General features: G+C 52.5%; 2 protein-coding genes across 2 annotated transcripts; both read right to left on the bottom strand.

The window, feature by feature from the left end:
• Window positions 1–109: 109 nt before the first annotated feature.
• Window positions 110–15,994, bottom strand: MTHFR (methylenetetrahydrofolate reductase). The gene is made up of 12 exons (XM_044445501.1): window positions 15,865–15,994; window positions 10,064–10,333; window positions 9,719–9,955; window positions 8,806–8,918; window positions 7,968–8,161; window positions 7,396–7,646; window positions 6,568–6,702; window positions 5,732–5,912; window positions 5,066–5,248; window positions 3,206–3,307; window positions 2,726–2,845; window positions 110–2,070 (listed from the first exon to the last, which is right to left on the bottom strand). The coding sequence occupies exons 2-12, from the start codon at window positions 10,321–10,323 to the stop codon at window positions 1,873–1,875; spliced, it is 1,974 nt and encodes a 657-aa protein (XP_044301436.1). The 5' UTR covers window positions 10,324–10,333; window positions 15,865–15,994; the 3' UTR covers window positions 110–1,872.
• A 3,329-nt stretch (window positions 15,995–19,323) lies between these two features.
• LOC123031061 (C-type lectin domain family 2 member F-like) lies at window positions 19,324–26,907 on the bottom strand. Its single transcript, XM_044445503.1, has 7 exons — window positions 26,808–26,907; window positions 25,676–25,806; window positions 24,844–24,924; window positions 24,138–24,236; window positions 23,334–23,539; window positions 22,322–22,425; window positions 19,324–20,786 (listed from the first exon to the last, which is right to left on the bottom strand). The coding sequence occupies exons 2-7, from the start codon at window positions 25,773–25,775 to the stop codon at window positions 20,672–20,674; spliced, it is 705 nt and encodes a 234-aa protein (XP_044301438.1). The 5' UTR covers window positions 25,776–25,806; window positions 26,808–26,907; the 3' UTR covers window positions 19,324–20,671.
• Window positions 26,908–26,911: the final 4 nt, after the last annotated feature.

Raw genomic sequence — 26,911 nt, 5'->3', positions numbered from 1 at the left:
GGTAAGATTGAACAGAAGGTAAACAACAAAAGCCCTTGGAAAGGTTGCAGGCGCCTGTGAGTTCAGGCAAGATTGTCAGCCCTGCCTAGAAAGAGAGAGAGAGCTCATCTTGAGTAAAAGGTTTCGGTGTATGTTGGGATTCTGCCAACATACGGAGTTCAGGAGGGAAAGAACAAGGACTGTACAGCATCAATTTTCAGTTTGTTAAGAACCTCTATTTTTGTTACAAAGTGCAGAAGAAAGTTTCTCTAACATTATTTTATGATGAGGTGTGAGTCTCATCTCTGCTGAAACCTCAAGGCACTGAACAGCACGGGATACCTGGTGCTAAAAGATAAAACCGTGGATAAAATCTGAAGCAGAGGCAGCCAAGCCACTGACGGGAGTGGGGAGGAAATAACCGGGGGGAAACGCACGCATTCAGGCGGAATACCTACAAGCCAGAGAGGGTGGAATAAAGCTGCCAAGGAGCACGGCTTCAGCTGCGAGGCTCTCTGTGTTCAAGGGGCTTGTTTTTCACCAGAATCGCTTGGAGCTCCTGCCACGTCGCGAGGAAGCGAAGGGGAGGCAGCACCGCAGCGCAAAATAGAGGACAACGCTGCTAGGTCAACGTTCCCGTCCCTGCTGCTTTCAGATGCTTTGGCTGTGAGCTCCCATCAGCCTGAGGCGGTGTCAGGATCCGGGGTTGTGAGAATTAGAAACTCAAGGTGCCATGTTGAGGGCGGCAGTGGTTAGGTGCAACAGGACGCTGCAAGATTGGTGGCGCTTCAAAGCTCCGAAGTGCCGCACGCGCAGCGTGTCTGTTGGGCAACTCCAACTTGCTTCCAAGTTTTCTCTCAAGAGTGTCGGATGAGCCGTGCTGGATCAGACCCAGGGACCCTCTAGTCCAGCATCCTGTTCATGCCGTGGCTCATGGGAAATTCACAAGCAGGGCAGGAGGGCCACAGCACCCTCCTGCCTATGTTCCCCAGCAGCCAGTTGGCCTGTGCTGATTGGTTCTAAGCCACGCAGAGTGGTGGCCGCCACAATGCCTCGAATTCCTTAATTCTTGCAATGCACTGTGTGAAGATGGCTTTTTCCCCTCTGTCCTGAATCTTCCCCTGCTCCTTGTTCCTGTAAAAGGGGTACACACAGGTGCCCCCTCCACAGGCCATTTTTATCAAGTGCAGGCAGTTTTATTTCATTAGTTCTCTCCTTCATTCTTTCCACGTGTTTGTGCATCCAAACTCTTCCCCTCATCCTCAGCCAAGAAAAAAAAAATGAAAGGCACAGATTGTGCATTTCTGAAGAAAATACAAAATAAATAGCCAGCTAAGCACCTGCAAGAAGATTACTGTCAAAGTTCAGTGTAGTGATTCGGCAAGGTGGACGGTCTGCGATTTAGAATGTCGTGGCACTGTGGCCGTTCCGAGTCGGAGGACGTGACGTCATCAGTCGTGTTAGTAGCGGAGCAGAGGGCATTGCACTGAAATAGCAGCGGAATGAGGATTTAGAGTGCAACGCGGCAGGAGGCGAAGGAATCCAGAGGCGGCCACTGTTGGGCGACCTTTGCGGCGACAGCTCCAACCTTTCCTTGCCACTTGTGCTGAGCAGGGCTGAGCTGCAGGCCAGGTCACCCAGAGGGTGACAGGTTGTGGACCCTCCGGCCTAAGTGAAGGGGAAGGGTGTGTAATGTCCCCAACGAGGGCTCGGCATCATTTCCAGAGTCTTTTGGCTCAGGAGGAAAGCTGTCCTGTGATTGGCAAGAGGCCGCTAGACCAGAAGCGGGGATGGGAACGTGCAGGCAGAGGGACCCTCCAAGGAGTGTCGGGGACACGCCGGCTTTGCCTCGCGCCCAAGGCCGAATGTGCTTCCACAAGGCCAGATGTCCCCTCACTGCCCAGCTCCGCCGCTCAGTAGCTCATGCATGTCTTCCAGAACCTGCCAGAGGCAGCTGTCCAGGGGGAACTCGTTGTCCACCAGGTTGACCAAGTAGTAGCTGTCGTGGATGTCCTGGATGATCTTGCGGGAGTGGGACTCTTCTTGGTAGAGTTTGGCCCACTGTTGGATCCACAGGGCAAAGGCCTCATCCTGACCGAGGGGAGAGAGTGGGTTGGAGAGTTTATTTCAGGCATGCCAGTATTCATTTAGGGTGGGACCCTATGCACGTTCAGGGAGGAAAAAACCTGCAACGGAGTTGTGGGACTTTTCTCACTCTAAACAAGTGAAGAATTGCTCTCTGAAAGGTTATTTTTTTACCTTTCTTTTTAACTCAGAAGGCTCGGGTGCAAGCAATAAAATGAGACCGCTGCTGCCCGCAGGGGTACAGTCTTAGAAAGCTTCCGACGTAAAGATGGACTCTGCCTTCCAGAGACTTTAAAGGAGGCTTAGAAACGCCTGATCCTGAGTGGGCCACCAAATTGCTAGGCTACTAGCAAGATCCCCACCAACACGAGGGGAACTTTTCAAGCGGCCATCGTGATGTTTCTAATACGCCGTTCCAGCGGGAGAGGGCCGCGCCGCTTTGTCACAGGGCCCCCGTCGCTGTGCACCAAGGCAGCATTTCCCTAGCCACTGTTCTGAGTTTGTGAGGATGCTACTCGGTCTCTCAAAGCAGTCCGCGAGGTGGCAACGCACGCATTCCGAAACGCGGAAGGGGAACGTCTCCGGCTCCAGTTTGCCAGGTTCCAAGTGTGGAAAACGCGAAGGCCCCAGTCCTGCAATGTGCATCTCCCACGACTCTTACCTTCCAGTACATGAAGCTGACTGGATCCACAACCGTGGGCTGAATGATCTCTCTGCTGGGGAAGATGCCCCAGGTCACGGCGTTCGGCTGCATCTCGTGGGCGTTGGTGATGTTGTCACCCTGCCGCGGGGAATGGGGAGGGGGCACGGAGAGAGAGCGGCCCACTTGGCTTACACTCGCCTGGTCGGTATCCCCCTTAGTTCTAGCTGGGTGGGGTCGGGGCAGAGGCCAGGCTGCTCTCCTCCTGGCACCCAGAGAGGAACTTGACCCACACGCACCCTCCCCGCCAACAGTCCACTAGTGTCCAGGACGCGTGCCACTTTCTTCCCCATTCTAAAGGAGGAAGCGCCCCTCTGGTCTTGGCTACTGGGAGGTCCCTCGCACCAGAGGAACGCAGCCGCTGGCAACTCCTCTGGAATGGAATTTGGCCCTCGGTTTGTGGGAACACTTTCATAGCAATGGGTCAGGGGAGGCGTGTACCTTGACGTTCACAATGTGGTAATTCACACGCTGACCATATCTCTTCAGAACAGTCTGGAGGGCTTTGACATTCTCACTGGAGGTGAAGAACTCCAGGTACGCCTGTAAGAAGGCAGAGAGACCTTCAGCCAGATTGCCTGGCAGACTGCGAGGGCGATCCGTTCTTTGGCTCCCAAGCTGATCGCACCTGATACACCGGGAACCTATTTGCATATGCCCGTACGGAACAGTCCACGGTGGACCAGCCGGACACAGTTCATAAACCAACAACGAACCATGGGCTCGCTACAGTTTCTTCAGCTGGCAAGTACGGTTTCTTAGCACAGCTGGGTTCAGACATGGTAATCCACGTTTCAATAACAAGCCATGGTTTAATGACAACCCATACCCAGCCCTCAGCGTGGGTTATTGTGCTGTCTGGACACATTCAGAGGCTAATTCTCTCTCCCCCCCCCCCCGCCACACCCATGCACAGGACTAGTACTAGGTGCTGCAGAGCATTACATACAAGTCTGGGCTGACCTTAATCTCATTCGGTTAAGAGAAGACAAGACAGCAGGATAATCTGGTTATCCCAAACTGTCTCTTGCTGGCTGCACATGGGAGGGGTGGGGCTGGGGAGGGTTAGGGCAATGCAGGTTCACATATGGCACCTTCTCGCAGGCAGCTTGCACGTCCGCATTTGAGAAGAGAAGGTGGCCGAGTCAGAGGCCGCTGTGAAGAGAGGGGCTAATGTGGGGCTTCTGTTCGGGGCTGCCTTCTCTCTGAGGGTTGCAGGCAAGGGAGAGGGTTCACCGTGGGGGGTACAGCTTAATGGGGCGCCCAGCAGCAGTGATGGGCTCATAATGAGGGCTTTGAAATTCACAGCCTGGCTCCTTTCTTCTCAGACACACACAGACCTGCTGGGGACGCTTAATCTCCCCGCTGCTTGCTTTTGTAACTGGCTGATTTCAAAGATCACGGTCCCATTAGTCCCCCGGCCCCATCTTGGCTCATTGCAGTAGGTCTGGGTTCTCCCTCTATCCCCAACCCCATCACACACAGACACAAATCTATTTCCAGGGGGGGATTTCAATTTCTCTTCCCTGCTCCCAACCCCTGCTGGCATCGAGTGATCGGAGCACTTTGATCAGGCCCTGTCATGCCCCTGACAGCCGTCCGGCCAACCTGGGCCTGCAGCGGAGTGCGTGGGACCCCCTCCAACAAAAGGAAAGGGGAGGTGCTCCGGGTGTTCAGCCTGCTGGCAGGGGAGGCCCCTCCTGACCCCCTTCACAAGCATCCTCCATGGCTGCAGACGAAGAAGCTGCTCCAGAGCTCGGCCCACAACGCTGCTGCTGAGCCAAGGGCAGGAGGACCAAAGCAGCCCTTCTGCCTCTATGCCAGCACCCTACCCACCCATGGGCACCAAAGCACCCACAGGTGCCCCCAACACCCCCCTGGAGCTCTCTCTTCCATACATTTTTTTTAGTAAATCCTTGGAAAATGTTCGGATCATCTGCTCTCCCCCCTTTCTAGCCGTGCTCCTTGCACCTTCGTCTTGCTTTCCTCCGTTCCTTCCAGTCTCCAGAGTCACTCCTTCCCTGCATTTGCTGAGAAGCACCTCTAACTCTGCCCAATGATGTGTCTAAAGTGCTCTCCAGAAGCAAAAGCCCACAACACAGAGCGCCCTCAAGACTCACGACTTATCAAAACCAATGCACAACTGGTGCCATATTTGTGTATCTGCACTTGCAACAGCAGATATGTAGCTCTACCGTTTCCCCAGGAAATGACTGGGTTCAGGGATATTTGAGAAAAAGGGAAAACAAAGATTCAGGCAGGATAGGAGGGAGTGGAGAGTCATGCGCAAGGCTGCCCCACCTTCTGGAAGACGTAGCCTCCGTCCGGCCCCCAGCCCACGATGCGGTCCGTGGACGGCTTGCCATTGATGTTGGGCTGGGAATTGATGGTCAGGATGCCTCGCTGGTTCACCTTGGCCAGCTCCTCCTGCATGAGGTTGGTCTCGGCAGCCAGGGGCTCATCGTTCCAAGGCAGGCAGGTCACCTGTGAGAGGCCCAGTGAACCAGTCAAGGTCATGGAACAGTCGTGGGGCGGGGCAGGGTCAGGCCGACTGCACTCCTGGGCATGTGCGTGCGCACACACCTTTCTCCCAGGTATCCCCGTTTCATCCACAGAGCATACTAACGCAAGAAGAGCCAAGGTGCCCATCCAGCCCAGCCTCCAGCCCACCAGCTGCCCATGGGCGCCCATAAGCAGGGCCACAACCCTCTCTGGTCCATGCTCCCCAGCAGCTGCTGTGCTGGGGTGGCCAGAGCCGGTGTGGCCCTGGGGTGCTGGACTGGGACTCGGGGGGCCCAGGTTTGAGCCTTCACTCAGTCCCGAGGTCTTTGGGGTGCACAGGGTGACTTTGGGCCACTCACTGACTTTCAGCCTCGCCTACCTCACAGGGTTGTTGCAAGGGTGAAACGGAGCAGAGGAAGAGGATCGTGAGGCTGAAAGGAGTACAAGGCAAGGAAAAACCCTCACCTTGTGGCCATTTCTGTTGGGCTCTCCGGTGATGTAACACCTGAACACCTCGAAGACGCTTTCCTCGCTGGTCAGCTCTTCGCCCCACATCTTGAGGAGCTCATCTCGGGGACATTTGCTCGTCAGGTAAAACAGGTAATAGTCTTTAAGCTCACCGAAGGCTGGAGAGGATGAGTTACCCCTGATGGTTTGGGGCAGAGAGAGAGAGAGAGGGAGGGAGGGAGGGAGGGAGAGAGAGACCACATTAACAGAATATGCAACAGGAAATCCACACACAGGAACGTGGGGGCCGACCAAAACCGAAAATCTGGGGCATGGCTGTTTTAACGTGTCCCTCGTTTCTCCACAGATGTTGCTTCCTGGCAGCACAGAGTAGCAGTATGTTTTTTTCCCAAACAAAAACACTGTTTAGAATGTTTTTACATTCAGGGTACACAATCTTGTTCTTTTCATAGATGTACCCCTTGCTCTTGGGTTTAACCATATTCCTGCACAGCAGCGGCACAGAACCTCAGGCCCAGCGGCCAAATCCAGTCCTCTTGAGGTTTACCAGATGGTATGCCCCTTCTCTGTCCACTCCACTGATCAATTAGCAGCTTCCCAGCTTTTGTGCTGTCTTCCTCCTTATTCAAAAATGGCACCTCTTAAGACACCCCCTCTGGCTGCAAAAGCTTGAAATTATAATATCCTGAAATGTTTGTCTTTGGTCCTGCCTGCCACTGGAATGACGCTCCCAAGAGCTTCTGTGAAGTAGAATGCAGCCCTCAGATTGGAAGAGGTTTTGCTCCCTGATACAAAGAGGGCAAGGCAAGATGACCCCCACCTGCCACACTCACCAGCGCCCATTTGGAAATTCATCCCATTCCTGGGTCCGATAGATGTAACTCTTTGGCCGGGAGGCCCAGAAAATGGGCCGAACATCTTCGACTCGCCGCTTGGGGTGAGCACTGACTGCCCAGGGCAAGGGACGCCTGGCCGGGAGGAGGAGGAGAAGGGAAAGATGAAAACCATTGCACAGTTATCTGCTTTTGGTGTCTTGCACACTTCCCCAAAGCCTGCGTTCAGACAGCAAACTAAATCAGGCACGGGCAGCCTCTGGGACCCACCTCTGCTTCTCCGGAAAACTACACAACTGCGGCCAGCCAAGTGTGGCTTCCCTGCCGAGTTTTGTGGCAAACCGCAAGGGAAGCCTGAAGCAAGCCAATCAGGCTGGAGCCTGCAGCGGTGCACCTCCAGATTGCTGTGGCTTCCACAGCCCATTAATTAAGTTTAATCAGTCACTGCAGCAACACTTCTGGCCACTAGGAGGAGACTTCTCTAACGAGAGCATAGCTTTGCGCTCCGTAACAGGCCAAGCCCAAGGGGACACGTTGAGCAGAGGAACAGTTGGTCCACGTTTGCCCACAAAATGCCCTCTAAACTCCAGAGGTGGCCAACATCCATCAATCCAAAAGGTTAAGGACGCCCTGAACTAGGGATAAAGAAATAGAGAAACAGGGCCAAATCTCCGGGCTGGAAAGCTGAAATGCTGTAGGAACATGTCCCGCATGTGGGTTTCCCGCTGGGGCAGCTGGTGGGCCACTGAGCAACCAGAATGCTGGACCTGGCCCGGCCCGGCAGGGCTCTTCCAACACTCGTGACGGGGGATGCCTGACCGGGCTCACCTTGGGTCCTCTTTCCACAGGCCCAAGCGTTTGAGCACCTCTGTGGTAGCCACTTCCCGGTTCAGGGTGTAGAAATGCAGCCCGTGGACCTGGCCACTGTCCAGCAGTTTCCGGCACATGCAGACCGCCAGCTCAATGCCGTAGTTCCGGATGGCCTCGTCGTCATCCTTGATGGGCTCGATGACATCTCTGATCTCCTGAGGCACCTCCAGTTTAGAGAGCTTCACCAGCTGCCGCAGAGAGTGGTAGCCCTAAAGAGGAGCAGGGGTGAGTGGTGCTCCTCTGCTTCGGGATCCCACCCCGCAGCCAGCCAGCCAGCCAGCCAGCCAAGAGGGCTCTGTCAGGCTAGAACACAGGTGAGACGGCTGACATCTCTGAAGTGACTGAAGACACACACACACACAGCTGCCCATCATTTAAAATATCTCAAGGATCTTAACGGTGCCTCTTCTACAGGGGGCAGCCAGCGCTTCAGCTGAACTATGCTTCTGCTTACATGTCCCTGTTGCTTTCGCCCCCCCCCCCCCCACTTCCTCTTTCCTTTGGTTCTACCAGCCCCTGAAATGACTCACCTGGATGGGGAAAATCCCCGGAATGATGGGGCAGGTGATTCCAATCGCTTGGCAGTCCTTCAAGAAGCTGAGGAAGGTCTCTGATCTGAAGAAGAGCTGTGTGATGACGAAGCCAGCTCCCGCCGACACTTTATTCTTCAGGTGCTTCAGGTCGTCCGCATAGCTTGCTGCATCGGGGTGGCCCTTGGGGTAGCCTTCGGGGAGGAAGGGAGACATACGTGGAGCTCAGAATTTCTCCCCTTTTACCAAAGACTGCAGTGCAGCTTATCACTCGCACAAAATGCAGACTCCTTTAATCTTAGCAAGGTTAAAGATTAACCATGTGCAAAAATGCACTTTAAAATATCGAGCAGGGAACTCCACTGGGAGAGTGCAAGAAGAGACCATAGGTTCTCCTTGTGCATTGCTTGCAAGTAACAACCCATGGTTTGTTAGCATGACTGTGCTGTGCAGTTTGTTACACAGCGCAGCATCCTGATTTCGCAACTCCTCACACTCAATCCTACGCTGATCTTTCTGGTTGTGTGAACCCAGCCACAAAAAAGTTTCCATCTGCCTCTTGTCCACTTACAATTCCAATTTAAACTGAAACTGTAGCGAAGTTCATACATGAAGTATATCTTTTCTGAACCCTTCAAGCAGCCTTCTGCAACATTGTGTTTTCCGGACTGAAACTCTCACCATCCCCAGCTGGAAGGGCAATTGTGGGAACTTTAATCCAAAGAATACCAAAGGACTCAAGTTTGGGGATAAGGCCACACATTGATCATAACTGTACTCTTCTTCTTCTAAGCGATTCCTGGGGGACTGACGCTTGCATGCAGCCTGGCTCGCTCACCCGCCACACAGACATCAAAGTAATCGCCGAACTCGTTCCGGATGTGCTTCACCAAGTCCACAGCATAGTTGAAGCCCCCGACTTCCTCTTGCCATTCCTCACCAATGGGATCTGAGCAAGGAGAACAAGAATGCCCCCCTTAGTCCAACTCGCTTCCCCGCGATGGAGCAGTCAGGCTGGGACATTCACAGCTCCACCCGGCAAGGCAGCGCAGGACGCAGGACACCTTTTCCTCGACATTCCGCAGTGGCAGCCCTGGCACCACGACGGCGTCTTTTTAACGCGCTGTTGCCCACGAGAGAGGGCAGGCACGGAGGTTTTCACATATGGAAAACCGCAGCACCCCTTTGCCCAGCTTCAAGCGCCTTACAAAGCTGGCTTGAGTGTCTGCCAGGCATCCCTGGCATTTATTTTATTTCTTTATTAAAAGCTTTTCTATCCCGTCCCCTATGGGACCACTGTGGCATCTCAGTTGTGGGATGCACCTCGCATAAAGAACCACTGGGGACAAAGAGCCTTTCAGGGCCAGAAAAGGCCCTTCTTGCCTGCCCAGGCCCCGGAGTCTCAGCTTCCCGTGGCTTTAAATAACAGCTTGTATCAACTTCGATCCTCCAGATGTTTTAGATGCCAGCATTTCAGATGTTTTGCCTCACATTTCCTGACGTTCCCGACAACTGGTCGTGCTGGCTAGGGCTGATCCGCGGTGAAATCCAAAATATCTGAAGGGCCCCAGGGGGGAGGAGGAGGAGGAGGAGGAGGCTGCATCAGGCCCTCCCCCTTCCTAGAGCCCTCCTGCTGCCGGCATCAAAGCTGCCAAATCCACACCCGGCGGCGCACAACCTGGCCCAGCCCTGCCACGACCTGGCTGCACCTGCCCTCGTTTCCGCGCAAGCAGGCTGAGGAGACGCACCCCCCCCGCAGCGCCATGATGTTCCTCAGCCCCAGCCGCTTGGCCTTCTGCAGGTGCGCCGTGATCATCTCCCGCGTCTGCTGGCAGCAGGTCATGTGCAGGACGGTCTCCAGGCCACAGTAGTTGAGGGCGGTGCTTGCCATCATCATGGAGGAGGTCTCCTTGTCGGAGCCCGGATCTCCGGCCGGGTGCCACGTGATGTCGATGAAGAGCGGCCCACCTGCCCCCATGTGGTCAAGCCTGCGGAAGGAGAGCGAGCGACGTCATGGGACGCTCCGGATCCCAGTTCGGAAGCCGGGCCGTGCTGTCCGGAGCCCCCAGACCGAGCGCCCTCCCCTCCCGCCTCACCTGGAGATGAGGTTCACAGCCCCGTCAGCTGTCCGGGGAGGAAAGAACTCCAAGGAGAACCACTTGTCTCCCGCGTCCTGCCGCTGACGCATCTTCTCCCACAGGTGGGCCTGTCGCTCGGCGTCCGGGACCGGCGTGGAGCAGCGGGAGCTCTCTTTGGAGCTTTCGCTGCCGCTGCTGCTCCCCCCGCCCTCGAACCGGGCAACCCCATCTCCTGCGACGGCAACCCCACAGCTGCTGCTGTGGGACTCGTTGACCATGGCGAGGGAGCTGAGGGAAAAGAAAAGGAAGGGAGTGACGCAAATGGGCGAAGCGCGCATATCAGTTTGCCCCAAACCACCGATCGTCGCTGTGCTTTCACCTCCCGACTTTCTCAGCGTGAGGCCTCTCTGCCAGGCCTGCTTGATTGGACTGCTATGCCACACTTCTAATTTCACAGCTGCTAACGAGATCACTTTTGTGCAGTAGTCCTGACAAACCGCTACAAATGCAAATGCGTCGGAAAGTATTGCAGTGGCTGCTTGTTTAAACACCGCATTTGAACATCCTCTTTTCCATGTGTGTAGCTGCCCAGTTATTTCTCTCTTAAAAGCTGGATTCTTGCAGCTGCTTTTAAAACGAGCAATGCTCTTAATGTGTTTTGTTATGCAGCGTCACCTTTGGTTTCATGTTCACTTGTTGTTATGTACATTGCACAGAGCTTTTTGCCCTCGGCTGACCTTTAGAATGGATAGATAAGATGAAAAATGATTGCAGACTGTAGGAGATCCTCTGCATGGCACTTCACCTCTGTAACCCACCGTAACTTCTGTATTTGCCTTTCCCAGCCAGATGAGTCTGCCAAAGTATTTGGACTACAATGCCCAGGATTCCTAACTATCAACCATGCCGGGAATTGGATGTTTGAAGCCTCTGGACGGCACTAAATTGGAGAAGGCTCCTCTGTATTGCTCAACCTCACCAACAGCCCCACGGAGCTACGCGTCTGATGCTCCCATTTTCCAGATGAGGGAAGTGAAACTTTGCCCTAAATGATACAGCAAGGGCTGGTTTTCTAGCCGAGACGAGACGCCACCTCCAAGACAAAGCTCACGTTCCTCATTAACAGGATTCATTGCATTAGCTGATCTTTTGTGCAAAAAAAAGGGGGGTGGAAAAGACCCAAGACCAGTGAGGTGCAAGCATTAGTCCATCCTCTAGACAGGATTTGGGGACACTGCTTAGCTCAATACCAGTTATACTCCCAACTAATCAAAAGCACACGGCAGGAGGCTTTCCCATGCCACACCTGGCCGGACAAGGAAATCCTCGGCCCCTACAGATCTGTACCAGTCGCATGCATGCAGACTGCCCTAAACCATCCCAGCCTCTGTGTGTCTGTTGCAAAAGCAGGGAAGCTGGGCTTTCCCAAACACACTTGCCGTTTCCAAGGATGCTCATCCACGCTCCCCAGTGAAGACTGGGAGGGGAGATATATCTTTGAAAGGGCTACTTCCGAAGAGGAGATGTGGAGGGGGAGAAGAAGAGAGACGACAGCTCCAGCATGCATTCACTTGCCTGGTGTTGAGATCTCTTCTCTCAGTCACCCACTGCGGCCTGGAATTCCTCTCCCGCATGGTGGATTTTCTAGGGCCCCCCTGGTCTGTTAAGACCAGCTGCTGTCCACAGGTACTTCCAGCATGGCTCTGATCCAGTGTGCCGCCTTTGCCCAGCCTCTCTCCAAAATGGTCCCTGGCCAGCTGTCCTCCACCCAGGCAAAGAGCAATCGCCTGCCTACCCAGCTGGGTTCACATCTTGCCCAAGCCTAGGTGTGGACCAGGGCAGGGCCCTCTCCAGGCACAGCCCTGCAGGTGCCTGCTGACTGGAAGCTTGCCCAGGTCACTCCTCCAATCCAAGCAGGGCTCTTCACCTGCTTCCCCAATGGGCATCCTGCAATCCACCCAGCGGATGGGCTCTGTTTGATCAGCTGGCCTGACTCTCCTATTGACTCTGCCACGATTACATTCTTTTTTTCCAGGCTGATTATCAGTCAGCTGAGATAATCAGGAGATCTCCCTTGCTTTGCAAGCAAGCTGATAAAGAAAAGACAAAAGAAAAGACAAGGGACACATAACAAGAAACCTGAACACCCAGAATCTCTTCAGAGCACGCCTTCGCTCCCTACCCTACAACATCTGCTTTGTGTTTTTCCCAAACTGAGAATAGCGGTACTCTGGACCCTTGCAACAAAAAGCTCACCTATGGTGGGTTGGATCCAGGCTCAGTCAGAGTAGGCCCATTTACTCAGTGAGACCTACATTAGCCAGGAGGATCTCACTGACATGGCTAAGGTTGGATCCAGGCCCGCATGCATCAACAGTTACAAGCCCTCAGGGAGTGCAACACTACAGCTTTCTGACTGGAAGGAGGCAGGCAATTCTGGAAGTGTCCGAATGCTCCTTCCCTGCTCCAGCCCCGTATCTTGAGGACAATAACATGGGCTGCCCTTCGGCTTTTCAGTAATATATTCATTTTAACTAGGGCTGTTCTTCCCAGCAAGGATCATTGCAAATTAGCCCATTTTTCCAAGTCACTCTTAATATCCTTAAATAGTTTATCGTAATTGTCTTCTTTCAGAGTGGTGCACTTCGCTGTAAGATAAATTCCCAAATATTTAACCTTTTTAACCATCTGCAGATCTACTTGTTCCAGCAGAGTTTTTCTCTGCTCCTGTGTGAGATTTTTTACTAACAATTTCGTCTTTCCTCTATATATTTTCATCCCAGTAACCTTGCCATGTTCTTCAATTCTTTGTAGGAGTTTAGGCATTGTTACTAAGGGTTCCTCTGTTATGAAAACTAGATCATCTGCAAACGCTTGCAGTTTATAGCTTTCATCTCTGATTCTAGTACCTTTAATGTCCATATCATGCCTGAGATTTCTGTTCAACACTTCTAAGATCAATATAAACAACAGAGGTGACAGCGGGCATCCTTCTCTTGTACCCTTTTGTATATCTATAATATTTGTAAATTCTCCATTGATTATAATCCTAGCAGACTGCTTTTGATAGATGTGCCCTTTGGCTTTTCATCATCGAACGCTGATGAAATAAACAACCCTCCGATTTAGGTGGCTGGAGGATTATGCCAAATCTGGAGAGCTTCCAGGCTGGAAGCAGGCCATCCAAAGCCAACAGGGCAAGTCGCTCGGTGAGTGTTCTGCTGTCTTGCCCGTGCATGTACAGCATACCAGTGGGAGAGCCCGGAGCCTGTCACTTTCAGAAACACCCAAGAAGAACCCTGGTGGGGCATATCCAGGGCCTGTCTGCTCCAGGAGACTGCTCAGCCGTGCATGGGAAGCCCACAAGCAAGAACCGAGTGCAGCAGCACCTGCCCGACCATGTTCCCCAGCAAGTGGGGCAGGTGGAACCACGGCCTCGGATACCGAGGGGAGCGCACGGCCATCAGAACTTCTGGCCATGGACTGCCTCTCCTCCATGAACTCACTCGGTCTTCTTTTACAGACACCCAAACTGGGGCCAGCGCTGCATTTTGAGGAGCTGAATTCCACAAGAAGTCCTTCCTTTGATCCGTCTTGGATTTCTCGCCGTTCCTGGAATGACCCTGCTTGGGTTCTAGTATTATAAGAAAAGTTGCTCACGGTCTCCCTTTCCACTCTCTTCACACAAAACGTCACTTTGTACCCTCTGTCTCATTGCCTCTCTTTTTTCCCCTAAGCTGAACAACCTCAGGTGTCATAACCTTTTCTCGCCCAACGTTGTGTGGTTTCTGGCACCTCCTTCCATGATCTGTTACTTCTGAGACCACCTTACTGATATTCTGCTTCAAATCCCGCATGTTCTTCCTTGTCTTGTCGTTGCATTTTAAATTGCGCTACGCCACCTCGATGGCTTCTGAGCAGATAAAGCAGTCCAGAAATGTTAATAATTACATTTCTAAGCAGCCCAGCGGCCAGATTTCTCTGGGAGGCTTGCCACAGTTCCCAGTGGTATCAAACCAGTCTGCCAATGGATGCCAGTGGCTGGGGAACACGTCTGCTTGGCGCTGCAGCAATCGAACGCTGGACTAGAAATAGCCTTGGCCTGACCCCGTATGACTCTTTTGAGTGCCAGCCTTAAGGAGAAGGCTGTAGGAATACCGAGGCCAAAGAGCTGTGTATTCTGGGCTCCCGAACGTGCTTCCGGGCACTCGGACACCCTCCTCACCGTGCGTGAGGGTTATGTTGCAAAGGGGACCTCTTTGACGGGGACCTTTTCCAGCTGGCAGGCGCTGTGGGAAAGTAGCACTTTTTGGTGCCAAATCAGCAGGGTGTCCTAAGCGGACCTGGTAACGGAGACAGGAATTAGCTGAGCACTGGCATTGCAACGTAACTTGCAGCTCCAGAGGGTCCGCAGAGGCACCGAGCAGCCGATTCCAGTCTCCATGTCTGCCCTACCCATGCGCTGCAACACAAGAATCCGACCAGGTATTTGCTGCTTTTGCTCAGAGATTCCTTCCTGCTCGCCCTGGGCTCAGAAAGGCCCCTTTCCTACAAACATGGCCCAAGCTCGCTCAGATTCTGGAGCTTTTGTCTGAATCCCAGCCAGAGGCAGATCTTGGCTGAAGCAGCTGGAAGGTGGCGAGAGCAAAACCTTATTATTTTTATTTGCCTTGAGCCTTTAGGAGAGGGGGGGCTATAACAAAAAGCCATTTCTCCGTCCTCCCCAGCATAGTGCAGGCTCTGGAAGGACTGGAGACGCTGGTTCACACGACTCTGCAGCCGCCAATGGCCGAGCACGATTGTGGGTGAATCGCCACCCCGTGTTGCCGAAATCCAGGCCACAATCAGAGATGCACTAGCCACAAAAAATACACAACGCGAACACGCCGTTTGCCGTTGGGCTGTGGACTGTGGTTGCTCGTGGTTAACAAGCCGTCGTCCGTGAGCGGGGTTCACACAACACAACAACCCACGATTCAAAAGCCGTGGTTCCATGACAAACTGCCTACTTTTTTAAAAAGTAGGCCGTTTGGGGCGTTTTTCACCCCTTTTTGAAAGGCCAATTGGCATTTTTGAGGGAGTCTGTTGAGGGGTGACTGTTTTGGAGGGTCGCCATAGGTCTGAGATGACACGACCACAACAAGCCCCTTGTGGCTTAAACCCACAACATGAACTGCACAAATATGGTGCATTAATTAAATACAATTAAATTAAAACGCAAAATCAAATAATACAATTAAACCAAATAATAAAATAGGGTAGAGCAAGGGTGTGAATGGGCAGAGGGAGACCCCTCATGGCAAAGAGAAAATGGTTTCATTTAGCCAAAACAGCGGCGAAAGTGAAAGAGAGGAGTAGGAAAAGCGTCTGTGTGGAGAAATGAGCTTTTTCTATCGGCCTCTGAGGGGAAAAAAGTTATTTTGATCGGATTTTAACTTGCTGAGGGGGAATTCCAGAACGGAGGGTGCGGGCTCATGTGCGGAGAGATTTTGTTCGTTTATTTTTATGACGTGTGAGGAATCGCGATCGTCAGTTTATTTGTACATGTCGCGAAAAAAGGAATTTTCTGAGGGGGAAGCCGTTACTTCACACATACATATTTCTCCTGCCAGAGAAAGCGCGTTATGCCTTGTCCGGATTCATAATAAAGGGAAAAGAGAAATAAGGTGCTTTTCCCCGCTTTCTCCCCCTCCCGGTGTCCCGAAATGGTTCCTTCCTTCCTTCATTTAAAGGGTCCCTTGGCAAGCGGGGGTTTCCTTTGCCGCTCCTGCTCCCCCTCCCCGGGCGACACTTGGGCCCTTCCACGCGCACGCGCTCACCTGCGCGTCCCCGCTCGGGTGCCTGGCGGGTCGGGATTCTTTTCCGCGGCGGCGCGAGCCCCAGGCGGCCGCGAGGCAGGACAAAATGGCAAGGAAGGGCGCACTGCGGTTAGCGCGCGTTGCCCACCGCTCAATCCCTCCGCCCACTTTTGTTTTTGAACTCCACGTTGGAAGAATCTGACGCGGTTGCCTGGCTACGCCCCCTTTAAAAGGAAAGGCTGTCGCGGCAGCGTAGCTCCGCCCTTTTTAAATACCCATCCGAACAAACCGCGCCCGGCGACCGCGCTTCTCTGCGCCCACTTCAAAGATGGCGGCGGCGAGGCCTTTTAGCTTCCCTCCAAGACGGAAGTTCGCTCACGTCCTTCCTGTTTGGACGTCGTTTCCCCGCCCTTTGCGGCTTTTTCTCGTCCCCCCCGTTCCTCGGAGTGACGTAAGTGCCAACAACCTTATTATATGACAGGAATTTAGTAACAACTTATGTAATATCCTTTATTGACTATATACAATATTGTATGTTTTTCACCCCGTCTGCTCTCATAATCCTATCAAGATCTGCCAGGGATTCAGTACTAATACCAACAAAAGCAATAAATGTAACGGGGCGATGCAATATTCTAAAGCAAAAATGGCCAGCACTCCAGTTTATATATTTTATAGATTTAAATTTTACTTTTCAAGTCACATCAGATTTAAGTATTTTAATTTTTTTAAAAATTATGGAGTATTCAAACGTGAAATGTATTGGTAAGAAATACTTGTTTCAGTCACGCTGTAAGAATAATACTAAATTTTATTATGTACTCCCTCCCCATGTCTCCTCTCAATTGCATATATTAATATATGCCAAGCATTCGTGCTTTTATCTTCCCATTTGAGTCAACCACCAGGTATATTTACATGTTTACCTTGATCTTTCAGAGGCTGGACTACGACTGCCCAATGAACCTGCCCTACTTGGAATTCCTGCAAGGTCAGGACAAAAGAGAGGACTTGTCACTGACCTGGGTTCAGCCAGTGAGGGAAGGCCAAGGCAACAAATCCCTTCCAAATGGATTTTGTCCGAGTGGCCAGGATATCAAACAATTCAGACGCATACTTTGACTGGACGTTCAGCCAGTGCTAACAGAAAGGCCATGGGGTGAGTGTATGACTATTTAACTATTTATTTATTAGGATATTTTTATCCCGTCCGAGTCGCCTCTGGACAGCTTACGATATAATAAATACCTAATAAATACATCAAACCATGATAGGATAAAATGCCACTGAGGTTCTATCAATAAAAACATAATTAAAATATTTAAACTTTAAAATAATGGGTAAACACGTTGGGGTGTTTTCTATGCAGAACAGCAGTGTATAAGTCCTCTGTTTTTACGGTATTCTAACATGTTTCTTGTTTTGATCAATTTTAAGTTGTTTTGTAAGCCACTCTGAGTGCCATTTTTAGGGGAGAGTGGGCAAATCAACCCAAATCAAGCAATCGATAAGTAAATCAGTTGAGCAGAAATAATAATCATAGAGATGTTGCGGTTCTGGAGCAATACTAGCAGCATACAAGGAGGTGACAATTTTGGCCCGCAGTTCATAGGAAGTGTTGCGTGTTCACGGGTGAGCTCTCCAAATAGGCTAAAAATAACGCCTCTCTCACTCCGTCTGGCTAAACACAGCCAGTTCTGATTCGATCCACATCGGTCACTTATTAACATTGATCCGAGCTGCCAAACTTCCATACAGGACTTGCATCATCCCTGTACCGCACATGTCTTCCTTCAGTTTAAATTCAGACTCTGGGGCCAAGCCCCTTGGAATGGGGGATCTTGGGAGGAGTGGGCTCAATCGCTGCAGTTTCTTAAGAACAATTGAATCTGAGGGGAAGGTGTCTTGACTAGACCCTTGGGGCAGTGTTTCGCCACTGCTCTCCGAAACAAGAGGCAAGCCCTGTGCTGGCCCGATTGTCCTTTTAAGGTCCGTGGAACTGCCCGACATCCCATTCAACTGAGGCTTGTGGTCTCCCTGACACCCCATTTAGATCTTCCTTGAAATTCCTGCTTGGTGGGTGTTTCAGAACGCTCCTTCAAAGCCATCATTCTGCCTGCAGAGGAGACTCGTCCTGTCCTAAGCCCTTCTAGGTCAAAACCAACCCACCGAATCAGATTCGGAAATGGGCAGCTGGGCCAGAATTGGTGCTGTACATGGGACTGGGCCACAAGGCCACGATTCCAGGCCACCCACCCAAATCTCCTCCGGCGAGAGCAAGGCTCGGTGCTCTGGCCGGACCAGCTGCACAAGACCCTCCCAGTGGCTTTTCGGAGCAATCACAGGGTAAAAGGAGGAAGGGAATTTTCACTGCAGGAAATGGTACCTCCAGAAGGGGGACTCTCCCTTCCAAGCAAACCCCCCATGACACATTTGTTCTGGTAGGTTCTCTGATAGGCACCCAAGTTTTCAGATGATCCACTAAAATAGCGGTGGGCTGAGTGCGTGTGTGGCATGCGAGGGGGGAATTCATCTGGTCTGTGGGATTTTACAAACTTTTAGGGAGGAAAGCAAAGATTTAAAGGGGGGGGGGTCCTCCATGCTGTGCTCCTCCTGGACTACACCCTTCTCTAACCCTCTGGGATGGAGCCCCCTGCCTTCCCTGGTCCAAAGTCTCCCAGTGAACTTCATGGCCAAGGGAAACTAGAATTAGTCTCCCGAGGGCCAGTCCAACACCGTGACCACTGTGCCACACTCTCCTGGGGTCTGCCAGCTGCACTACTTATGCTGTGGCTGCCTGGGGAGGGGGGGCAAGGGGAGGTAACGGACAGAAAGTACGTCCCACCCATGTGGCAAAGGAGGAGCGGGGCTGCCATCCATGTCCTTCTAACCCTTCGCAGACATAAACCTCGGGGCCGGCACCGAAGGATGTCCGCAGGCCAGGTTTGCAATGGGCACGTGCCCCAGCCCATCTCTCTTGCAGAGAGAGCTAGGCATTTGGGAGTGCCAGAGGGGTAACGGGGTGCCGACAGGCCAGAAAGTCTGGATACAGGAGGTCAGTTCTGGAACGCATGTCGGCTTTCCCCGGGTTCATTTTCAACTCCGCTGCCCTTTTGGGTTCTGGGTCGGTAGCCCGCTGCCATTTTGCTTCGTGCGGAGCCCGTCCCTCTTGTGCAGGCCTGGTTTTTCCCAAAATGTTCCCCGGTGCCTCTCAAGTCTGAACCTGTCCTCCCTAGTCCTCTGTCCTTTCCAGGCATTCCGATGTTCTGGCTGACGCTGCACATGGAACAGAGAAAGCCACCTTTAAAAAAAAATATATTGCTAGACATAAAGCACCTTTGTTTTGGTAAACTTCCATGGATTTGCTCAGCTCTCAAACACTTACTCTGCCTTGCTCCTTAATTCCCTCACAATATGGGGAGGCCACCCAGCCAAGGCACTGTCCAGTGACCTTCAGTCAGGCACTCAAGATACAAGCAATTTATTATAGACTTTTTTACGTTTATTTATTATAGTCTTTATTTACATTATTGATACAAACAGAAATGTTCTCTGATAGCACCCATTCTAACTTACAACAACCCAGGCAAACATTTTATGATTGCCACAAAATACAGGCCAGCCAGCATCCCGAAAGCATTGAGCAGAAAGTCATTCACATGCCCTGCAAGGAAGGCTCCCATCAGACGGAACGGACAGTGTCAGTGGCGCCTCTTCAAACCATCCAAACAAGAGCACAAGGAAAAGGGGTCAACTTAACTGGAAGGCATATTTACAGCAGCACTATATACAGCAAAATGTACTGGAGAGTTTTGTGTGCAGGGAGGCATGAGGTAGTGGATGGTTTGCACGGGGGCCAGGGAACAATGAGAAGCCTCCCTCCCCGGCAGGTCAAGTTCCCTGGGGGGGGGGGGGCCCCGCTTTTGTGGGGGCCCCCGCCCGGGGAGGCCCCCCCCCCCCCCAGCAGTGGCAGCTCAGCAGCGGCACCCTGCACCCAGCGTGGGGGCACTGGCAGGCTTGGTCCAGGGGAGTGAGCACAGGGCGGGCGTCATCCTTTGGCTCATCTTACGGGGCCAAGAGGGCGTCCCCCACTGTGAAAGCGCTTCGGTGGGACAGGAGATAACGGAGGCACGCTTTAGAAGCCAGAGACCCCGGCCTTAACATGGGTCCGGACTTGCTGCAGCTAATTGTTTGCCAAAGGACAGCAATCCAAGGAGAGTTGAAAAATTCAGGTTTTTTACAATCCATAAAACAAGACAAGTTTATACTGGTTTTGGCGCCAAACCAAAACCTTTTTATTTAAACAGTATTTTAAACTCTAATAGTTTTTTAGTCTAGTTGCTCTGTTTGGTTTATGGTTTTGTTCTGTTTTATTATAGAAATTGTTTGAATTGTCCTTTTAAAAATCGTAAGCCGTCCTGAGATCTTATATAATAGGACAGCATACAAAATCCTTTAATTAATAAATAAATACCTCCTTATCAAATTCTTCCCTGGCAGCTTTCTCCTTCTCCTTCAAATTGCATCCACAACCATCTGCCATCTCCGATTTTCTTGCCAATTTTTAAAATGAGGCATTAGCTTTCTTTTCACCATCCTTCACGGCCACTGGCCAGCTCACCTCTCTGCACACATTTATAAGATAAGTCTGCTGCTAGTTGCAAAGTTGTGTCCGGCCCTTCGTGACCCCATGAGAGAGGACAGGTCACCCCTAATTCTGCAAGAGTGCAAAATATTGCAAAAGCTGGAGTAATAGAGGCGGGAAAGAGGAAAGTCTTCTGCCCAAGTTTGACAGATTCCACTTCCACAAGACAGGTCAGAGGGTTTCTCAATGGGCGTTGACAGGTTTGCGGCAAATCCACAATCGGCTGAACGAACACACCGAGGCGTCAACCCGGTCCTCGTTGAGAAAGGCACAGTTGCCCTCCTTTTCATTGAGAGACCTGGAACAAAATCCAACCAGGTCAGGAAGTCACGGTTTCATTCTAACACGAGCCAAAGTAAATGGGTTTTGAAGGATGAAGTTAAGAAATGGTCTCCCCTTTCTCTTCCTTCATACATACTCAAGGTTTGCTTTCCATGCTTGCCACTCGCCCTTCCCACTGAAATTCTAATGCTGCTAGATTCCTTCTGGGGGCAGTCTTTCCCACCCCCTAACAAAAGCCTTCCTTCGCCTTCTTTTTCTAGCCTTGTCTTGCTCAACTAACCATTCCCTACCTCAACACAAATTTCTAGCCTTATTTTTTGGCATCTATGCCATCGTGGGTAGAGAGACGGCTTGGAAGAGAAGCTCAGGTGATGGGGGGCATTCAAGGTCCCCAGGGCAAGCTGCAACTGTTTATAGCAGAGATGCAGAGCAGTGATGGGGGGGGGAGTGAAGAGGAGCCAATGATCGTGATGGGGGAACCTTCAGAAGATTTATTCTGACCCTCTCCCACTCCAAAAGGTGTAACAAGTCTGGAAGGAAGAGAAGAAGGCTTGAGGTGTGACAGAGACCACTTAGTGTCGCAGTTTAGGTTTAGATTTGGTTTTTAATCTAGCTTTCAAATTTGGCAATGTGATTTTTATAATGTTTGTACTGTGTGCTGCATATTCTAATTCTCAGCCCAGGAGCTCATTTCAAGAACCCGAACTCAACAGGGTTTACAGCCCCTCCTGTACAAAAATGCCAGTCTTGGTCAACTAAAGCTCAGGACAGAAATTGTGTCAACTAATTCAGTGTTATAAGGAATTATTCGGCTTCCTGGCAGAGAATTACAGCTGAACTAAAGCAGAGGCACTTGCCTTTTCTAACTTCAGAGTATCTGTGCCTTCTCCCCCTCACGTACCTGCCACAGTGGGAGTATATAGTAGATCCTGGGGTAATAGGCGGCCATCAGAAATTGTGGTTATTGGTAGCCACCTTCTCCCCCCCACACCCCCCAAACTTCTAACTGCCTTTCCAAGCCATTCAAATTGGCAGTTGTCCCCACAGGTTGAACTGGATGACGTGACATGACAGCCAGTGGAAGGTTACCTTACTCAGGAGGCACTGTGGAATGCACAACCCCCCTTTTTAAAAGAGCAGACCTGACCTGAAGGTTTTCATGGCTCATCCCATCTGGCCAGAAAGGACCACTGGAGGGTTAAATAGCTCTTGCAGAGCCCACAGGCTGTTCTGGGGATATGCAGGGACTGCTGAACCCCCAAATAACCTTCCCCAGCCCAGGTCACACAACAAGGTGCCGCAACCCCGAGCTGCAGGCTGAATTGCACCCTGGTGCCTGGAGAACTCACGTCATCCAAACCGGGCCCAACATCTTCTGGATTCCACAATTTAACTGGGTGCTGCATGGTTTTATTTTATTTTTATGGTATCACTCCTCTGTCCTTGACCATTCGGCTTCGTGCACAAGAGGGGGGAAACTTTCATTTACCACTCCCTGGTCCCCCAAAATCTTTTCCCCTTGTTCAAGAGAAGGGGGACAATGTGACTTACAGGTTGTGGAAGATAGAGGCATTGGGAAAATGCCAGGGTTCTTCATCTTTTCGCCGAATGCCAAGCCAGTACAGATCTTTCTTCATATTGTTCATAATAAAATCCTTAATAATTAAAAAAAAACCCTTCAGGATCTATTTTAAGACACTTCTAATGTTTCTTATTGATTTACTTCTAACACTTGGGAACCACTTAATACTGTGACATTTCCAACAGCACAACAGTTTAGCCATACCAGTGTTACGATTCCTAGCTTCTAGGAATTCCAGGCCTTTTCCCGCCTAAACGGGCACAGGGTTGCTTTCTAACTGACCTACGTCCAAAGCGTCTCCAACGATGAAGCATTAGGGTTGGGGCCTCACGGTGGAATCCTGACACAGAACATGGGAAAGGAGCAGGTAACGCCTCGCCACAAACCCCAGAGCCACCGCCGCCGCCATGCGTGTTGACAATCCTGGGTGAGGCGAGCCCAGGCCTGACCCAGTGCAAGGCGGCTAGCCCAATTCTGAGCCTGGTTTGCCCAAACCCCGGCCCCCGTGTCAGCCAGCAGGACCACCTGACACTGCCGTACCTTTTGTGTCGTTACTTAAAATATTCCTTTGCCACCTTCCAGGCCGAATCCTTAAGGCAGCATGAAGGAGTAAGAATAAAAACCGTTACAACTTTACAAGGCAACAAAAATGGCAGGGAAAAAACCCCTATCTAGGGAAGGCCATACTAGGTTTTAAGAGCCGCATGTGTCATTTTAATCATCATTCCTGTCTGATGGACAAAAAAATGGCGTGTGCGCTCAGCCGCTGAAGCGCGCCAGGCGGACCAGCTTTTTATTTCAATATTTGTATGCTGCAGATTTCAGAGCGGGGAGGATTCGGCACCAAGCCTCTATGCAAAGTCGTGTCAGCATCCGGATCATCTCCATCAGCCCCCCTGCACCTCTGTTCCCATCATCCCCACCCACTAGCCGTGCTGGCTGGAGAGGAAAGGGCTCACGGTCCAGCTCCTTTGGAGAAACCTGATCTGGAAAGGCCGCAAGGCTCTCAACCTTTTCCATTTCTGTCTCCAGCTTCACCAGGGAGCCACCGAGGGAAGAGCAGTTATTTTGGCTGTCGGGCCAGTTTGATTCACGATCAGAGAAAAGGTAGTCCCAACTTCCGTTGCGGTGCCAGCCTTGGGGGCAAAGGCTGCTTGGGGCAACCAGAGTCTGTGGTGACTTTCGTACTGAAAAAAAAAAAAAAAACAGAGCAGTTAAAGTTGGGGTCTCCAGCACCCCATTCTGCCCACCTGCACCCCTCCTGCTGTTGGCCAGGCTCCCCACCCTTCCGGAATTTTAGTTTATTTCTTAAGAGGCATTTTACTGACATTTGTTTAACCAGGAGGCTGCCCCCACACCAACCTTTACCCAGGTCACAGAAAGCGCCTTGGTGCTTGTCTCGGGCTAAGGTTCTCGGCCAGGGGAGCCCCAAGTTTGCCTCCTCAGAAATGTGCCTTTTTGGCTGGATGTGCCCACCAGGGCTGCCCTGCCTTACAAGGGCAAGCTCCCCATGGCAGCCTTTTTGTGAGAGGGCCCACAGCCGTCTCTCAAAATTCCAGAAGTGCCCAATGGCCCCAAAAGCCAGGAAGCAGCACCCAACTGGGGGGGGGGGGCGGAAGGGGCAGGCCCATCTGAGGAAGCCCAACAGGTGATGCTGGGGTAATGGGTAGGCTGGATGAGGCCCTGGGGCTGCACTTCCCCACCCGCTGCCACAGGGAGATACATTTAGCTGTATTTAGACAAAGAAATGACAGAGTAGGAAAAAAAGAAGGAAGTGGAACTCACCAGCCTGCCAAACATTGACGATCCCTGAAGCTACTAACGGCACCGAGAGTAGTACTATAATGACCATTATCTTTTTACCACGACCTAACGAGGAGAGACCTAAAAAGATAATACAAGGTAGGTTGGAGCCAGGAGAAATTATTTCCTGACCAGCCAAAACCAGAGACAGATAGGAAATCAGGAAACCCAGCAAAGTGTACATGGGAAATCAATTACATTATGAAACGGGTGCTGGCAACAAGCCACCCGTAAAAGCGCCTCTGCTAAGCCCCCGCCTGCGAACTGGGAGGTTTCAGCGATTCCACCACAGACGTTCAGCTTGGGGTCTCCTGGCGGCAGACGCGCCGTTTCTGCCGCAAGTCTCTCTGACCGTGGGAGAGCCAATGAATTGGACGTGAAGAGCTCAGGGAAGGCACTGCCCTCTGGAGGAGAGGGACGGGGAGGGCGATGAACGGCCACTTGCCGCAGCCCTGGCTCGCTGGGGCGAACGGGAACAGGAATGCAGCGAACGGGAACAGGAATGCAGCGACGCAGGGCTTGCCGCTGCTGGCTCCCCCCGCCCCCCGCCTTTTCTTTGCCAGCCAAAAGGCTTGCCCAGAGACTGTGAACTCTGAGGCCTGGAGCGACTTTTACTCGCACCGAAGGGCTTCCGGCTAGCGCAGCCTCGGCAGCCTTGAATCTGGTTCCAGCAGGCAGAGAGACTCACCACAGCAGCGTCCGGGCCTCCTGCGACGGCCAGGGGGACTCTGGAGAGCTCCATTAGCTGCCCTTTCTCGCCCGTTTGCTGCTGGACAGAACAGCAGATGCAAATGGTTACGAAAGCCTGGGCCGGCTGGCCAAACACAGGGATGCACCTTGACCGTCGCCACGCACGTGGGCACGGGAGGAAAAGCACTAGGCAAGGCCAGGGTGCCCAGCCGCTCTCAGCCTGGGGGCGGCTTGCAGCGGGGGGGGGGGGCTGGTGACCGCCCTGTCCGTGGGGCTCCTCACCCGTCGCAGCTCTTATTCTGAGCTACCTGTGATGCTCAGAGCTGATGTCAAGGGTGCTGGTTCAGCACAGGGTGAGCGCCAGTGGAGCTCAGTGCAATGGGTGAGGGCCCCTCACACGTCGGGGTCCCCTGGGGGCCGATGGGGAAAAAGGGCACCGTGGGCCTGGCCAGCCCACCAGTGGAAGAAACAGAGCAGTGAGCGCTGCTACAACACCCCTCGCGTGGCCCCCACCAGGCCCTGTTGCCTCGTGATATTTAGCTTATTTCCGAAGATAGTTTTCAGTATTTTTTTCAACCAGGGGCTCTCCTCCGTCTTCACCCCTGGCTAGGCCCAGAAGTGCCTCGTGCTCCAAAACTCAGACCTCCTTCTGCACAGAACCTTGCGCTCTCACTGGTTTGCCTTCTCAGGAGTGAGCAATTTTGGGATCAGATGTGCCCACCCTGGCGGTCCTTTCAGATGAGGGCAAACCCACCACCCAAAATGGCAGAGGGCCTCTGAGCAGTCCCCACCACCATCCGCGGCGCCCGGAAACCGCAGCGATTTAGTACCAGACTGCTGAGGTGCTTCTTCATCGAGACTTCCGGACAAAGCAGCGTCTTCTCTGGCTATGTGGACCATTTCGAGCGACATTTGAGCTGTGTTGACCATTTCGAGCGACAAGGTGGTATTTGTAGCTGACCTGCATGGGAAATGGAGAAGAGACCCCCTCTGAGCTGGTTCCTGGGCGTGTGCAAAGGCCTGCTTTGGAGGCCCCACCCCAACAGGCAAAGGGCAGGGCTGAAAATGCCAGCACCCTTCAGCTGCAGGATGCTCTGAACCAAGCCCCTCTCCCGGCTTGCTTTCCTTGTCTGATCCCGCAGGACTCCCGAACTGGGCAGCGCTCTTGCCGGCTCTGAGGGTCCCTCTGGGCATTGCGAGGTTCGGCCTCATCTCCCTCACAGGGATGCTGCAAGGGGGAAATCTATCTATCTATGAAAAGCTTTTGTATGCCGTCCTATTATACAAGATCTCAGGACGACTTGCAATTTTTAAAAGGACAATTAAACAACAATATCAATAAAACAGAACAAGCCCCTAAACCAAACAGAGCGACTAAACTAAAAAAAAACTATTCGAGTTTAAAATACTGTTTAAATAAAAAGGTTTTGGCTTGGCAAAGAGTATAAACTTGGCGCCAGGCGTGCCTCTCTGGGGATTCATTCCAGAGTCTGGGCGCCACAGCGGAGAAGGCCCTGCTCCGAGTTGATCACCTTTGTACCTCTCTTGGAGAGGGTCCCCGGAGCAGGGCTTCTCCCACAGATCTTAAGGGGCTGAGGGCACATAAGGAAGGCAGCCCTGGTCCCAAGCCATTTAGGGCTTTGTAGGTCCAAACCAGCACCTCGGATTGGGCCTGCACTTCAACCGGAAGCCAGTGCAGCTGGCAGAGGGCCGGCGTTGCGCGAGAGTTGCGGCCGGTCCCCGTCGGCAGCCCGGCAGCTCTATTCTGCGCCAGATGCAGCATCCGGACCGCCGGCAAGGGCAGCGCACGCAGAGCGCACTGCGGCCACCCAAGCAGGGAGTTCCCCGAGCGTGGATCGCCGTGGCGGGCGAGGGCGCAGCTGCGGGATCGAAGCGGCAGCAACGCGCTCCCGCCGCCGCCCCGGTGGGTCGAGGAGTGCCGCCACGCCGCGGGCCGCTCACCGAGGTGGGAGAGCCCCGAGGCGCGCGGGAAGGGGCCGGCGCCCTCGCCGCCTTGGCAGGCGCTCCCTGCTGCTGCGCCGGCCTCCCCGCCGAGGCACGCCGCG

This window comes from Varanus komodoensis, unplaced genomic scaffold (genome assembly GCF_004798865.1).
Source record: "Varanus komodoensis strain SLA01 unplaced genomic scaffold, ASM479886v1 scaffold48, whole genome shotgun sequence".
NCBI lineage: Eukaryota > Metazoa > Chordata > Lepidosauria > Squamata > Varanidae > Varanus > Varanus komodoensis.
Note: the sequence above shows the minus strand (reverse complement) of the source record. Positions and strands in the feature narration are given on the sequence as shown.

Bases quoted from the DNA above. Each gene is read 5' to 3' on its own strand.
- LOC123031061 (XM_044445503.1), bottom strand. From the start codon at position 25,775: ATGGTCAACACAGCTCAAATGTCGCTCGAAATGGTCCACATAGCCAGA. The intron at 24,925-25,675 runs GTACTAAATCGC...TGTTCTGTCCAG, and splicing joins AGAAGCACCTCAGCAGTCTG to CAGCAAACGGGCGAGAAAGG. The intron at 20,787-22,321 runs GTAAGTCACATT...ATTTTGTTCCAG, and splicing joins GCCTCTATCTTCCACAACCT to GTCTCTCAATGAAAAGGAGG.
- MTHFR (XM_044445501.1), bottom strand. From the start codon at position 10,323: ATGGTCAACGAGTCCCACAGCAGCAGCTGTGGGGTTGCCGTCGCAGGA. The intron at 9,956-10,063 runs GTGAGGCGGGAG...CTCCTTCCGCAG, and splicing joins GCTGTGAACCTCATCTCCAG to GCTTGACCACATGGGGGCAG. The intron at 2,846-3,205 runs GTACACGCCTCC...TCCCCGCGGCAG, and splicing joins ACCACATTGTGAACGTCAAG to GGTGACAACATCACCAACGC.